This window comes from Sphaeramia orbicularis, chromosome 17, assembly GCF_902148855.1.
Source record: "Sphaeramia orbicularis chromosome 17, fSphaOr1.1, whole genome shotgun sequence".
NCBI lineage: Eukaryota > Metazoa > Chordata > Actinopteri > Kurtiformes > Apogonidae > Sphaeramia > Sphaeramia orbicularis.
The window spans coordinates 15,620,949-15,635,489 of record NC_043973.1 but is presented as its reverse complement, the minus strand read 5'-3'; the positions used below and the strand labels follow the sequence as shown (position 1 = coordinate 15,635,489).

The 14,541-nt window shown below is 34.8% G+C and overlaps 1 protein-coding gene across 2 annotated transcripts in view; it reads right to left on the bottom strand.

The window, feature by feature from the left end:
* The window catches only part of LOC115436781 (anoctamin-8-like), a 60,033-nt gene extending 58,426 nt beyond the window's left edge, over window positions 1–1,607 (bottom strand). Inside the window, exon 1 of one of the 2 annotated variants that reach the window (XM_030159714.1) lies at window positions 1,497–1,607. In XM_030159714.1, coding sequence (XP_030015574.1) covers window positions 1,497–1,563 — 67 coding nt within the window. In that variant the 5' untranslated portion in view covers window positions 1,564–1,607. The remainder of the gene's footprint in view (window positions 1–1,496) is intronic. The other variant, XM_030159715.1, reaches the window with a different exon arrangement.
* Between the last annotated feature and the right edge of the window lie 12,934 nt (window positions 1,608–14,541).

Below are 14,541 nucleotides of genomic sequence, written 5' to 3'. Positions count from 1 at the left end.
TTACAATTCTAGTTTTCGTCATTTTGTTAGTTTTCGTTAACGATAACCTTGCTACAGACACGACGCGGAAACGGCAGGAGCTCCCTTCCCTCTATGCATATTCGTCCAGCCGTTTCTGCGTTTCAGACGTTTCCGCGTGTTTGTTTCATCCATATAATATCACATGGTTGCGCTGCCACTGCCACTGTAAGGCAGCTGCGCCAACCTCCCTTTCCCACAGTGCACGTCGCGACTAAATGCCGAAGATGCCCGAGTTACCTCCCGGCTGGGTTTGTAAACAAATGTTTTTTTTTTATAGTGGATGGCACTTCGAAATTGTTCACCGTAATGCAAGAGATTCAGGTGAGTAATCACAGAAAGACTTACAGATTTGTGATACTTAGGCTATGACTGAGGTTTTACAGATTTGATAAAAAACTGGTCACGAAAGTCTCCTGCACCTTTAATAAAGTTACTTTGTATGTAGTTTATTTTGAATATGAGGGATGGACAGCTCAAGAAATCAATCAAGTGATCAATCAATTAAGAAAGAAAGTAGAAATATAACACAACTAGAAAGAAAAAACAATCTCTTATTTGGTCCCACTCCTTTCACATAAGTTAATTATAGTTAAGATATACTTAACATGTCCACATGGTCACAGAGAGACTTACAGATTCATGATTCTTAGGCTATGACTGAGGTTTAATAGATTTGATGAACATTAGTCACAAAAGTCTCCCGCACCTTTAAATACTGATGAAATAAAACTGGATCTGTATGTTTTGTACTATATACTATGTCTTTCCCAGCAGATTCTTAATGATATTTTAGAGTTGACTCATCCTGCACTTACTAATTATACTAATTTTGTGCCAAAGGAAATACTTTATCCAATGTTTATATCCCTTGCAGAGGGCCTGAGCCAAGGTCAGGTCAGGTTTATAGGTGTTGACCAGTCAGAGCAGGGGCACCCATCCAAAAACCCTCTTTTCAGGAGAAACACATAAATATGCAAAAGCAAATAAAACTGTGGGGACTTAAAAGTTCTTATGCGAGTGTAGGTATATTAGCCAAAAGCAGGAAATGATGAGTTTGCAGCTAAATATAGCAGCCAAGACAAAATCATCCTTTAAAGTCCTGACAGAAGGGCCAAGAAGCTGCAGGGTGGTGTGACAAAAAAAGGTCATGCCAATTAAAGCCCTGTCTACATTTATCACATTTTCACTAAAGGTTAAGATGATGGAATATATTCTTTGCTTATATATACTTTGATGGTTTGTATCCATAGCCTGAGCTTCCTTGAAGGATACTGCAGAGATGGTTGCTCTGTACATACAAGTACTGTAAATGGATGAGATCTAATTGTCCCCAGAGGCCTTTTGAAGTCTTACTCATACATTTGAGTGGCTGGCTGACCACCAAAGTTATTTAATGAGAATACACTGTTCCCTCTAGACTGAGCATTTCATCACAGGACACGCAGAGAAAGGACATCCTGGAGCTTATGCCGTACCTGGGAATGTCATCAGGATATCACAGTTTTCGGTGGGCACCATCTTCAGCCAGGACTTACGAGACATAATGTAATGTCTGGCCTGCAGAAGACGTTTCCCAAATAGTTTATCTGGAAGGAAAAAAAAAAACAGGGAAAGAATGACAAAGTCAGTCAAGGCGGAGAATGAACGAGAAAATAAGCTAGAGAAAGTGAGAACGCTGAAGAGGAGGACACACAGGCGGTAATATTTTAACATCAGGGTGATCAAGGACAGAGATGACAGGTTCATTATTAGCATCGCTGCTATTAGTAACGCTCTGCCATTCATCAGTAACCTTATGTAGTTCAAACCCATTTCTCCTTCACTTTTCTGTCATTCCTTTTTTTTTTCATTTGACAGGACAGATGTAGATCAAAGAAATGTCTCGAATAATTGCTCACCCAGCATGAAGGTTGACTGAGCCACACTTTGACTTTGTCGTGCATTGCGGTAGAAAAAAATATTCCATGGAGTCTGCCTTTAAATAGCCTTTAGATGTGAGACTAAATATCTGAAATGTCCACATACAAAGCCTTGTATTCCCTGCAGCATTATTTAATTGAAGTTTAACTACGTCACACTAAAGAACCGTGTATTGGCGGCTGCTTCTTGTGTTACTTTCACACATTGGTTCTCTCACCCTTAGTCACACTCTTAATCCACTGTCTGTCTCATGCAAACACAATAGCCACAGACAACGACTGATCTCTTCATCGCTCACTGAATCGTACTATAACACTCTCTCAGTTACTATTTGTGATCACACTGAAAAGAAATTGGGGGTGTTATTTGCTTAGGAAAACTTAGGAAAGTATTTGCACTTAGAATTGTGAGTAAATTCTACAAGGGCGATCATCAAGTAAACTAGGGGTGTCAAACTTATTTTCGTTCAGGGGCCACATTCAGCCCAATATGATCTCCAGTGGGCCGGACTAGTAAAATAATAACAGTGAAAAAAGTAAAATTATATTATGATCAGGTTTACATCTACAAAGTTTCCTTAAAAATATAAATAACATGAACAACTTGAATTGTCATAAGAAAAACAAGTGCAATTTTAACATGTTAACAATATTATGCCTCGGTTTATCAGTTTATCGTTTACACATGTACGTTACAATCGCACAAAACATTCAGTAACAGGCAGAATATTGGTCAAATTGCATTTACTTTTCTTAAGACATTTCCGTTTGTTCATATTTGTTCAGGTTATTCATGTTTTTTGTAAAAGTATAGTTTGGTAATGTAAACATTTTCATGTAATTTTACTTTTTTTACACCAAAAAAGCAAAGAAAATTTGGGGTTGTCATTATTTTTAGGTTATTATGATAATATTTTGCTGGTCTGACCCACTTGAGATCTAAATGGACTGTATGTGTCTGTATGTGGAACCTGCATTAAAATGATTTTGACACCATTGATTGTTAATATCTTCAGCGTAAGTTTTGCATTTCACAAATTCATCCCGCGGGCCGGATTGGACCCTTTGGCGGGCCAGATTGGGCCCCTGGGCCGCATATTTGACACCTGTGAAGTAAACTTTACTTGCAGATATACGTTTATTTTACTTGCAAACCTCAGGTAATTTACTGATGATTAGTAATATGATCATTGAATTTTACTTTCTCCTTCTTTGTAAGTTTACTTAGACACTGACTGCTTCAAACTGAAAAATGCTAATGCTAATGCACCTAAAGCTAATGGCTTTTCAAGGTAATTTTTAAATACTGAGACAATTTGGTTCAACAACATTACGGGAGAATGAACAGTGGTCACTCTTCTCAGATCCCTGTACATCACACATTTATGAAAAGGAAGAGATATTTAGTTTCATCAAACAACATGTGAGAAAAACAGCATAGACTCTAAGGCTACGTTCAGACAGCAGGTCTTAATGCACAATTTGGATTTCTTCGTGAAATCTGATTTTTTTGTGTGCTCGTTCATATTATAAATTGAATGCGACTTCTATCAGTTCTCAGTATGAACTGAATGCAACCCTGAAGTGACCCACATGCGCAAAAGAGGTCCTGACGTAGTACGTGACCACGCAGCACGCACTGTGTTTACGGAAGTAAATATGGAGGCATCTCGTGTCGGTGTGTGTGGCACTGATAAAGTTTCTGTACAACCGAAGTCAGCTCCATTACAGTCAAATAATTTTAAATAGAAGATTAAAAAAGAGGAGAGCCAGTTTTTTTGCTCTGGCCTTTTGTGGTGCAATGGCTGCTACGTCTGTACAATGGAGTATTTGGATGCAGAGTTGGAGTCAGGAGTGGTGGGGTAGTGATGTTAGCGGCTTCCCTGACACAGACTTCATTCAGAATTTTCGAATAACAAGAACAATGTTTAAATATACAAGGGCCGTTCAATAAGTTCATGGCCTCACCCAGAACAGAACAACACAGACTGATAATTTATATTTTATTTTTCAACATAATCTCCATTTACAGCAATGCACTTGGTCCATCGATGTTCAAGCATCACTATTCCATCACGAAAGAATGTAACATCCTGTATTATAACAACCAGTATTTCTGGGTGAGGCCATGAACTTATTGAACGGCCCTCATATCTGTGACCACCTCTCCGTAACACTCTCACGACAAGACACTCATCTCCGGCGACCTACTTCTGTTCACAAGTGTGTTGCAGTCGGGCTATACTGGCATTTCAATTGCGTAAAGGTCGGATAAATGCGACCTGGCCGTTCAGACTGACGCTGCATTGCAAAATACCCGATATTTATCGGATTTAGGACCACATATGAAAGTGGCCTGTGTCGGATTAGAAAAAATTGGATTTGTACCATTCAAACTGTGTTAACAAGTCAGACACAGGTCAATCAGCGGAAAAAAACAGGTTTGGGCCACATTTGAACGTAGCCTATGACAGCAGCACAGACCGTTCAGTCATGGTGTCAAACTGGAATATTCCCTCCACCCAGTTAACTCAGCTACTCTCCCCTATAGGCAGAATATGAGTCATAGAACTACAGAACACTTAACAGCGACTTGCTTTTAACAAATATTTACAACTTGCAAGGTAGCGCACCGTCACATGACTCAGTGACACTGTAAACTACACAAGTCACATGACTCGGCACAAACTGCCCCCATTAAGATCAGTGTGACTCACTACATAGTTCTCTAACTTTTATTAATGGACAATATATTCTTAAGATTTACATAAGATTTTACGTATTTTTTCTGCAGTTTAAATTGCCTGTTAAAACTTCTTTGGTATTTCTAGGTTCATGTGCAATGACTATAACCTTTGAATATTATGTGAAAATACATAACACAACTTACTCTTCCCACACAGTTTATTTATTAAACGAATGACATATTTAGTTTTACTTGAATAATTCCAGTTCTCACTGATACTTACAATTAGAAAATAAAAATTGTGACAGTTAACCTAATTAACCCTTTCATGCATAGCGGTCACTCCAGTGGACAGTTATTCTCCAGCTGTTCTCTTGTATATTCATGGGTTTGTTGTTTTAGTTCCATATCAGCCAACACAGTGGACGCTTATGCATCATCCCATACACTGCAATTCATACCATTACTGTAACTTTGCTGTTCTAGATAAAACTGATCTGCAGTGACATGTTTTAGTGTAAATCAATTGCTAATTGTTATCATTTATTGTTTACACAGATCCCCATTAGCTTCCACCATAGTGGTTGCTACTCTTCCTGGGGTCCAGGGGTGTTGTTAGATTGTAATGAACAGTTTTAAGGTTTTTTTTTTTTTTTGCATATCATCTCCATGAAGTGAGTAATAACTAGTATTAGTTAGAGAAAACATCAGATTAGCGGCATTACTAATGTTTTAATATCATAGTTTTCACAGAGTATATCACTTTCTGATGATGGGTTTTAACTACATGTGTTTTTTGCTTCAAAAATTAAACGCATGGTGTCCAGCTAAGTGGACATTTTTGTAACTCCATAAAAATAGGTTCATAAAAAATTTCAATTGAATTTTTTTTTTTATGCCTAAAGAGGAATATAATCACTCAAGAAAAAATATTGACTAAGGTCATAATTCCATTTTAAAAAAGCAAAATATCATTCTTTTAAGTCCAAAACATCTAATAACACTGGTCAACAACAAATTTATTGTTTAAGTTTTTTGAGCTGATTTAGGATCATTTTGGTGTGCTGAATCCAAAAATCACATTAATTTTACTCAATCAGGTCAACTTTCTGAACTATGCTACATATTGGCTTTTTAACATTTTTGCTTACATTTATGGGCATTTTCACATCATATGATACAAAATTCTTTCATATTTCTCGCAATAAACAAGTTCTGAAGATTTTACTTTTGCCAATTTATGATTAATGGTTTTTTTAATATTACAGGTGAATGAAATGGCTTCGACTAGAAGATCTTGCAAAAATAAGCCTGACGTATTCTGCTACATCTGCGGTGAATACACCATTGTACCTAACAGGAATCAAGTGATCAAATGATTTTTTTTTTCTCTTAAAACCTATTTTGGGTGAGAACTATATAAAAAATCAGCTGATGAAGTCACAAAAATGTAATCAATTTTGTGAGAAGATCAAATTTTTCAAAATCAAATTAGCAAAAAAACCTGACCTGATTGAGAAAAACAGATGTCATTTTTGGATTTAGCGGTGCAAAATGGTCCTAATTCAGTTGAAAAAACCTAGACAACTTGCAAAAAACATTTTTTGTAACCCAGTGTAATTCATGCATGAAAGGGTTAATATTACTACACCAAAAAGTCATTTTTTACAGTGCAGGATTTCACATTCCGTGACATAAATGCATTATCACATCACCTCCTTCTAGGACAACATCTTATCCGTCCCTTTAAGTGCCATCAGTGCTGTTCTCATATGTTATGGTGCCGTAATGTTTGACCTCAGTGACTTAAATGAACTCTCAATAGCGATGCAGATATATTTACTAGTGCACAGATGCTTCTTTATCCTGCGTGGCTGGTGTGTTTCAAAGTTCTTCAGAGTGTTTATCTCTCACATCGGGTTGACACTTACATCACTGCGTATTAAGACTGGATAATCCACATTCTACATATACTGGACCTGCAAATCTCTACTTTATCCCCCCCGAACAACATTATCTTATGTCATTAGCAAGGCTGTGAATCTGACCATACATATCATGATTCAATAGATTGTATCAATACAGTATCATAAAACATATTGTTGTGCTAGTAAACTGTACTGATGTTTTCTTATATTAATTGTGTAATTCTAGCTCTAATTACAGGAAACAGCTCTCTTGCCTCTAACAATATACCATAGTGCATGTGGTAAACACAAAGAGTATGCAAATTAAAACCACAGCAGGATGTGAATAAAACCTCAGGAACAACATGTCACATTACTTACCAGAAAACAAAACAACTCTTTGGCTCTTCAGAATATCACATTATCAGCTGTCACATTTATGGACTTGTTACAGTGTTTGTAAAAGAAGCAACAAGTGACAACGTGTTAGTGCTTCGTTAACCAAACTGACGTGGCCATCAGCAAAATTTTGATGTGTATTTGGAAGAGCAGATAGAAGATCACACAGAGGGAAGTCCTGCATGTACTCAGACTGAGGCTGCACACTCAGATCAGACCGACATAGACATAACATTTATAGTTGATTATGTGAATATATTGAAATAAAATAATATTCATTGTGCTCATGTAAGTGCTAAGACTCGAGATTGTAAAAGACCTAACAGTTGTTCAGACTGTAGAGTGAAAAAGACTGTAAAATGTGTAAAATTATTTTAACAAGTATTGATATCACAATGGGAAAACACTCCACTACTACGAAAGAATTATACATTCAAAACTAACAAAGCAAATGTAAAAACTGTCATAGAGCACTGACAGTGTCTTACTATTAATTATAGCATTTTTGGATTTTACATTAATATGTTTGTTGGATTTAACTGAGGTAGATGTTTAAGGCTGAGCTCATTTTAACTACTTAATACTGTTGGTAGTTTAATCTGCTATAATACATCATATCATCACTGTCAGGCAGAAACCTGGTAAGTCCATTTTTGGTCTTTTTTTGTCATAAAATGATTCTATTGGTGAGTCTTCACGTTGGCCTGATGGTATTAGACATATTAAACGAATGAAAAGTTTTGAAAACAGCTTGTGATTACATGTCTTAACTCCATTCATTTATTTAGAATATACATGGTTTTCCAGTTTCCTGAAAAATAACCGTTTTGGACTCAAATGAGTGATATTTTGCTTTTTTAAAATGGAATTATGCATTTTAAAACATTTCCCTGTGGTCTTCATTAACTGTAAATGCTCCGCTTAGGTCTGAATTCTTCATTAATTCAACTCCACAGGTTTATTTTCAACCCTATTTCTGAGTAATGACACCAGAAAGGTCGTTTTGAGCGCTGGCCCTTTAAATGCACATGAACCACTTCACACCCCACCCCCTCCAGGTTGTTGACTGTGCTTTCTGTCCCATTCAACCACTTGTGTTCGTTAATACAACCAACAACTGAACATTTTAGGTAATCGTCTCAAAATTTGGACATATTTTCAGTATGGACAACAACCGCTGCTGCTGATAAACAATTATGTCGTACTCGGAGAAATGTTCGTCAGAAGTCTTGACCTTATATGTGTAAATGTCATGACTTAACTAGTTATAGACGTAAGAAATTAACCCTTTCATGCATGAATTATGAGAACCTTATAGTTGAGTTGTTTTTTGTTTTTTTTTTTGAGAGTTTTTATTCCTCCTTAGGCATGAAAAAAACAATGAGATTGAGGGTTTTTTTCATAGATTTACAAAAATGTCCACTCAGCTACACCATTAATTTCATTCTTGAAGCAAAGAAACATCTATTTAAAACCAAATATGATAAAGTGATATGAAAACAGTGAAATGAAACCATGTTTAATGCAGCTAATCTGATGTTTTCTCACATTTTAACATATTCTAATACTAGTTATTACTCACTTCATGGAGATAATATGCAAAAAATAACAATTAACAATTGATTTCCACTCAAGAACCAATCAACAACACCAAAGTTACAATAATGGTATGAATTGCAGTTTATGAAATGATGCATAAGCGTCCACTGTGTTGGCTGATATGGAACTAAAACAAGTAAACCCATGAATATAAAAGAGAACAGCTGTAGAAGAGCTGTCCACTATAGTGACCACTATACATGAAAGGGTTAAGCAGGAATTAAAACAGGTTGGAGAAATCCACTTGATTTTTGCCAAAATGAATATAAAAATAGCTTTGCAGCACCTGGAGGGTTCAAATTCAAACTTTTTGAACCATTAGGGTCCAAATACACAAATAAATGAACCAAAAACTAATAAAAGTGGGTTTACCAAAATATGACCCCTTTAAGCGGTTTCCGCCCAACAGTGACGATACACTGTACGATCATTATATGTTTAACATCACTGCTGTAAGAACCAACACGCTACAAAAAGCCAACTTTTCATGAGAAGCAAACCTGTTTTCAACTTTGTGGCTCATGTGTTTTCACATCCCATTTCACAAATAACATCATCTGTCATCTTTGGGTGTGTCTGTGCCCTAACCCTACACCAGCGGTTTCTGACCTTTTTTGGGTCATGACCTCATTTTAACATCACAAATTTCTGGTGACCCCAGACATTCAAAACTGAAACTTTTTTTTTTTACTAAAATTAATTTGTTTTTGATCATGTAATAGTTTGCTATACTATGTTGCAAATAAATGTTAATTTTAGACGACATTTAGTCTATATAATGTATATTATTATGGACGACAGCAGAAAAGCCAGGTGTAGATTACTGCACAAAGTGAGAATTTGATTTTCCTTGGTCAGGATATGTACAGTCAGTCCAGCTTGGATTTACAAGGCTGACAATTAATACTGAAAAAACAAGAATTCAAACTATGAATTATGAAAGAGCTGCAGCATCTGAAACTGACCACGATGAACATTTGACAGATAAACAGAACCACAGTGCTTCAGTTTCAGCTTCACTGTTTGTCATGTCTTTTATGGATTGGGATTGTCTCTGTCAACTCACTGTATAGTTTTAATTAGTAATTTTTTTTTTTTTTTAATCAATTACTAGAAATTTCAGGCAACCCCATTTGAATTCCAGGTGACCCCATGTGGGGTCCCGACCCCAAGGTTGAAAAACAGTGCCCTAAACCATCGCCATGGGAGACCGACAGAGTGACTCACTACTCCCTCTAGTGGTCACATAAATACGATAGTTCATATGTCTACAATCCATGATAATGCTGTCTTTGGTAAAGCTTAAGAATTATTAGTGATAATTTGGGGAATTTTTTTAAATTTGAAAGTAATGATACTGGAATTACGTTATGTTAATTTGTTTTGGGGCTATAATATGAGTCCCAACATAAGAAAAGATTCATAAGATATAACCTTGTGGTAATTTAGATTTCTGGCTTTTCAAAGCTGCATAAACAAACACTTCATCCTTAAGTTTATCACAAATATTCCAAATTAGCAAATGCAGAGATGCAACGTTTTCACTGAAAACCTGTCATCTGTACAGCGACTACTGTCAGACACAAACTAAGACAAATGCAATAGAGTAAAAGCACCATATTTTGCTCAATATAATGGAGTAGGTATAAACTTGTATAAAATCCTCATGTACAGTTACCTTAAATGGGTCTAGTACTTGAGTAAAAGTACTTGGGATACATTCTACCACTGTCCACATTTGGCCTGAGCGTGTCCTCTATAACAGTGGATGAGAGAGAACAGCTCATTGAATAATATATCTTCTCTAAAAATAACCCCCGGACAAGTCGAATGCATCAGCTAGAGCACAGGTGTCAAACATGCGGCCCGAGGGCCAAATCTGGCCCGCCAAAGGTTCTATTCCGGCCCGCGGGATGAAAGTGCAAAAATGAACCTGAACAGTCCAGGTTGTCCAAATCACTTTGGCTCAGGTTCCACATACAGACCAATGTGATCTACAGTAAAAATAACAACACAATAACCCAAAAACAATGACAACGACAAACTTTCTTTGTGAAAAATTATGTGGAAAAAATTTAAGTGAAAAAAAAACCATTACACTTTGAAAATATTTACATTTACAAGACTGTTCTTTCACAATAAAACGCAAATAAATACATAAATAAAAACAAAGATGAACAACCTGAAATGGGCAATTTTAACAATATTCTGCCTGTTACTAAATGTTTTGTGCATTTATGGATCCATTGTGATCTGTATTTGTGTTAATAATAAGAGATGTAATATTGTAGAAATTGTTCAAATTTTAGTTCCAAACTCCAAAATTTTAACAATATTCTGCCTGTTACCAAATGTTTATGAAATATTGTGTGTAATATACATGTATAAATAATAAGTCGAGGCATAATATTGTTAAAATTGCGCTAATTTTTCAGATGAAATTTCTGTTTTTTCAGGTTATTCACATCTTTTTTATAAAATGTAAATATTTTTGTAATTTAATTGGGGTTTTTTTTTGTACTAAAACAAAAAGAAAAACTTGGATTTGTCATTATTTATAGGTTATTAAGTCATTATTTTACTGGTCTGGCCCGCTTGAGATCAAATTGCACTGTAAAAAAAAATCCTGTTGTTTTTACAGAAAAAAACTGGCAGCTGTGGTTTCCTGAACAATACTGTAAAAAACACATCCAGCTGTAAACATATTTATGGAGTAACATGTAGATTTAACATTGGATTTAAATGGTAAATGGACTGCACTTATTTAGCACATTTTCTGCACCTTCATGGTGTCCAAAACACTTTCCAAAGCCACCAGGTCCAACTGGGAACAATTCAGGATTCAGTGTCTTCCATGGACACTTGGACATATGCACAGTCGGAGTCAGGATTCAAACCACCAACCCTTTGGTTATTGGACGAGCCACTCTACCAACTCTACCAACCCATTAATTTACAAGTTTAAAATGTTACACTGTAGGGATGTAACGATTACTGGTATAACGATAAACCGCGGTAAAATTGCAGACGGTTAGTATTACCGTTTAAATTGTAATTATCATGATAATCATGTTTGATTACCGCACTTTTAGGGGAGAAAACCCTATGTAAAGATCTGCTTTTATGTCAAATATTTGAGTATAGTTTTAATTTATTACAATTTAAATTTTCTATACCTAATATTTGGAACCAATATTCACTTTTAAAGTCTTTGAAAAGGTTCATTAAGCATCTTTGTGTTATTTATGCGATAATGTATATACATTTTTCAAAATTAATTTTATATTTTTTTGTGTTTTCTGGCCTTTTATGTTTTTATAGTAGGTTAAAGTGAAAAAAATCATAGGCAGATGAGATAGATGAAGTTGTGCTGAAAAAAAAGATACGAAACATGGGTATAGTAAACATTTGTTTATATAGTATATAAAGGCAAAATCAAAAGGACTGAAAAACAGCAAAATAGGCTCAGACCACTAAGGGTTAATACTTGAATGTATCTGCCAAGAGAAAGTGCATTGTGCCAATTATTTTATTTTATCATTATTTTTTTCAAATACAACTTGGTTAAATTATTTCAGTGTGTGTATTAGTACTTTTTGAACATTTTGAGCACAATTTCAATAACACCGCAATAATAATGATAACCATGATAATTTTGGTCACAATAACCGTGATGTGACATTTTCATATCGTTACATCCCTATTACATTGTTAAATGTTTACTTTTTTACAACTTTATATATATATATATATATATATATATATATATATATATATATATATATATATATATACATACATACATATGTATATATATATATATATATATATTTATTTATTTATTTATTTATATTTATAAGCAAATATGCCGTTATTTCAATATTATGGTTTTGCAATTTAAACGGTACCACATTGTTTTTCAATTTACAGTTTTATTTTCTAAAAACAATAAAAATACACCATTTCTACATACTAATCTGGTTTTGTTCACATACTCTTCCTGTAAGAACTACAGCTATATTTAATCATTAATGCAAAAATCTTTTCAAATAAACAACTTTGCATTGTATTGTCACTTACAGTTTTTTCATGTTTCAATTTTACAGCTTTTTGGTGTTAATGCTACTGTCATTTTTTACAGTGTGGGCTAAATATGGCCCCTGAACCGAAATGAGTCAGACACCCCTGAGCTAGAGGTATCTGTCCTTTATAGAGTGATAAAGCCACTAACCAATGTATTAGAGAAATTATTCAAAGAGATATTGTTTCCAAACCTGCAGCTGTTTTTATTGCAATAATATTTCCTATGACGTAGACTGGAAAAACACTTGGATCCTGTCAAAGAAATTTATCATTACTAATAAGGTACGAGAAATAACTTTTAAATTGATCTATAGATGTTATCTGGTGAAGACTTATACGGTTAAATATAAAAAAAAAAAATATATTGATACTCTTTGTTCTTTTTGCAGAGACGCAGAGGAAATGTCATTTATTTTGGGATTGCACCTACACACATATATTTTGTATTGATTTAAATAATTTTACAAACACAAAAATTGACCCTTCATGTAAATTGAACTTTAAACTCATATTATTTGGCCTATCACACATTGATAAAATAACTCCAGAAAAAAGATATATTATCAACCTTTTGATTATTTTTGCCAAATTTCACATTCATTGTTCCAAATTTGCACATCTACGTCCAAACATCACTGTTTTCAAAGCCCTTTTTTCCAATTATGTGGACAATTTGAGAAACAGTATAAATTCTAAAGCAAAAAAAAAACAAAAAAAATATGTCAAATGTATAATCTTATTTAACCCTTTCATGCACAGAGGTCACTACAGTGGACAGTTATTCTACAGCTGTTCTCTTAAACATTCATGAGTTTTATTGTTTTAGTTCCATATCAGCCAACACAGTGGACGCTTATGCATCATCCCATACAGTGCATTTCATACCATTACTGTAACTATGCTGTTCTTGATAAACCTGATCTGCAGTGACATGTTTAATGTAAATCAGCAAACAATTTTTTTTTTTTTTTTGCATATTATCTCCATGAAATGAATAATAACTAGTATTAGAGTATGTAAAAACGTGGGAAAACATCTGATTAGCAGCATTAAAAATGTTAATATTGCATACTTTTCCATATCACTTTCTGATATTAGGTTTTAAATACATGTTTCTTTGCTTGAAAAATTAAATGCATGGGGTCCGGCTGAGTGGACAGTTTTTTAACTCCTTAAAAAAAACAAAACAAACAAAACAAAAAAAACACTAAATCGCATGTTTTTTTTCATGCCTAAAGAGCAATAAAAACACACAAATATTGTGACCAAGGTTCTCATAATTGCATGAAAGGGTTAATTTGTATAATTTCTATTTATACCTCGAGCAATTTTTATTTTTATTACATATTTTATATTTTCTTTCCTAATATTTTTACTTACATGTATTTCTATATATTTGTAATGTAAAAGTTTCTGTGAATAATGAAACTGTCTACCCTTGTAGTTGTATACTATTATGTATATATACTGTTCAATGTTAATTGTTCAAAAAAAAAAAAAAAAAAAAAAACCTGAGCTAGAGGTTCAAAACCATCAGTCTGTCAACACTATCTTCTCATCACACTGTAATTCTAGCATCGGCCAGAAGAAGCTTACTCACCAGTCAGATATTCTCCCAGTAAAACCCTTTAAGTCTGCCACATACAAACCCACTGGAGTGGATCTGTGGGCCTGCAATACACTGTGTATGTCTCAGTATGTTGAATGAGTATCCAGGTCTGCGTGGACCTCCGTGGACCTCCTCTGTGCATGCATTCACCTGTGGACCTACAGAAGCCTGACTCTTCCCGGGCCTGCCTGGATCGGAATGCGCACTGGTGCAACTGTGCAACGGGGAAAAGCGCACCGAAATAACCCCCCCTCCCCAACCCATCACAGACCAATAACCCTTTCTGGTCTTTTCTGAGTCATTCACTAAAGTCTATCA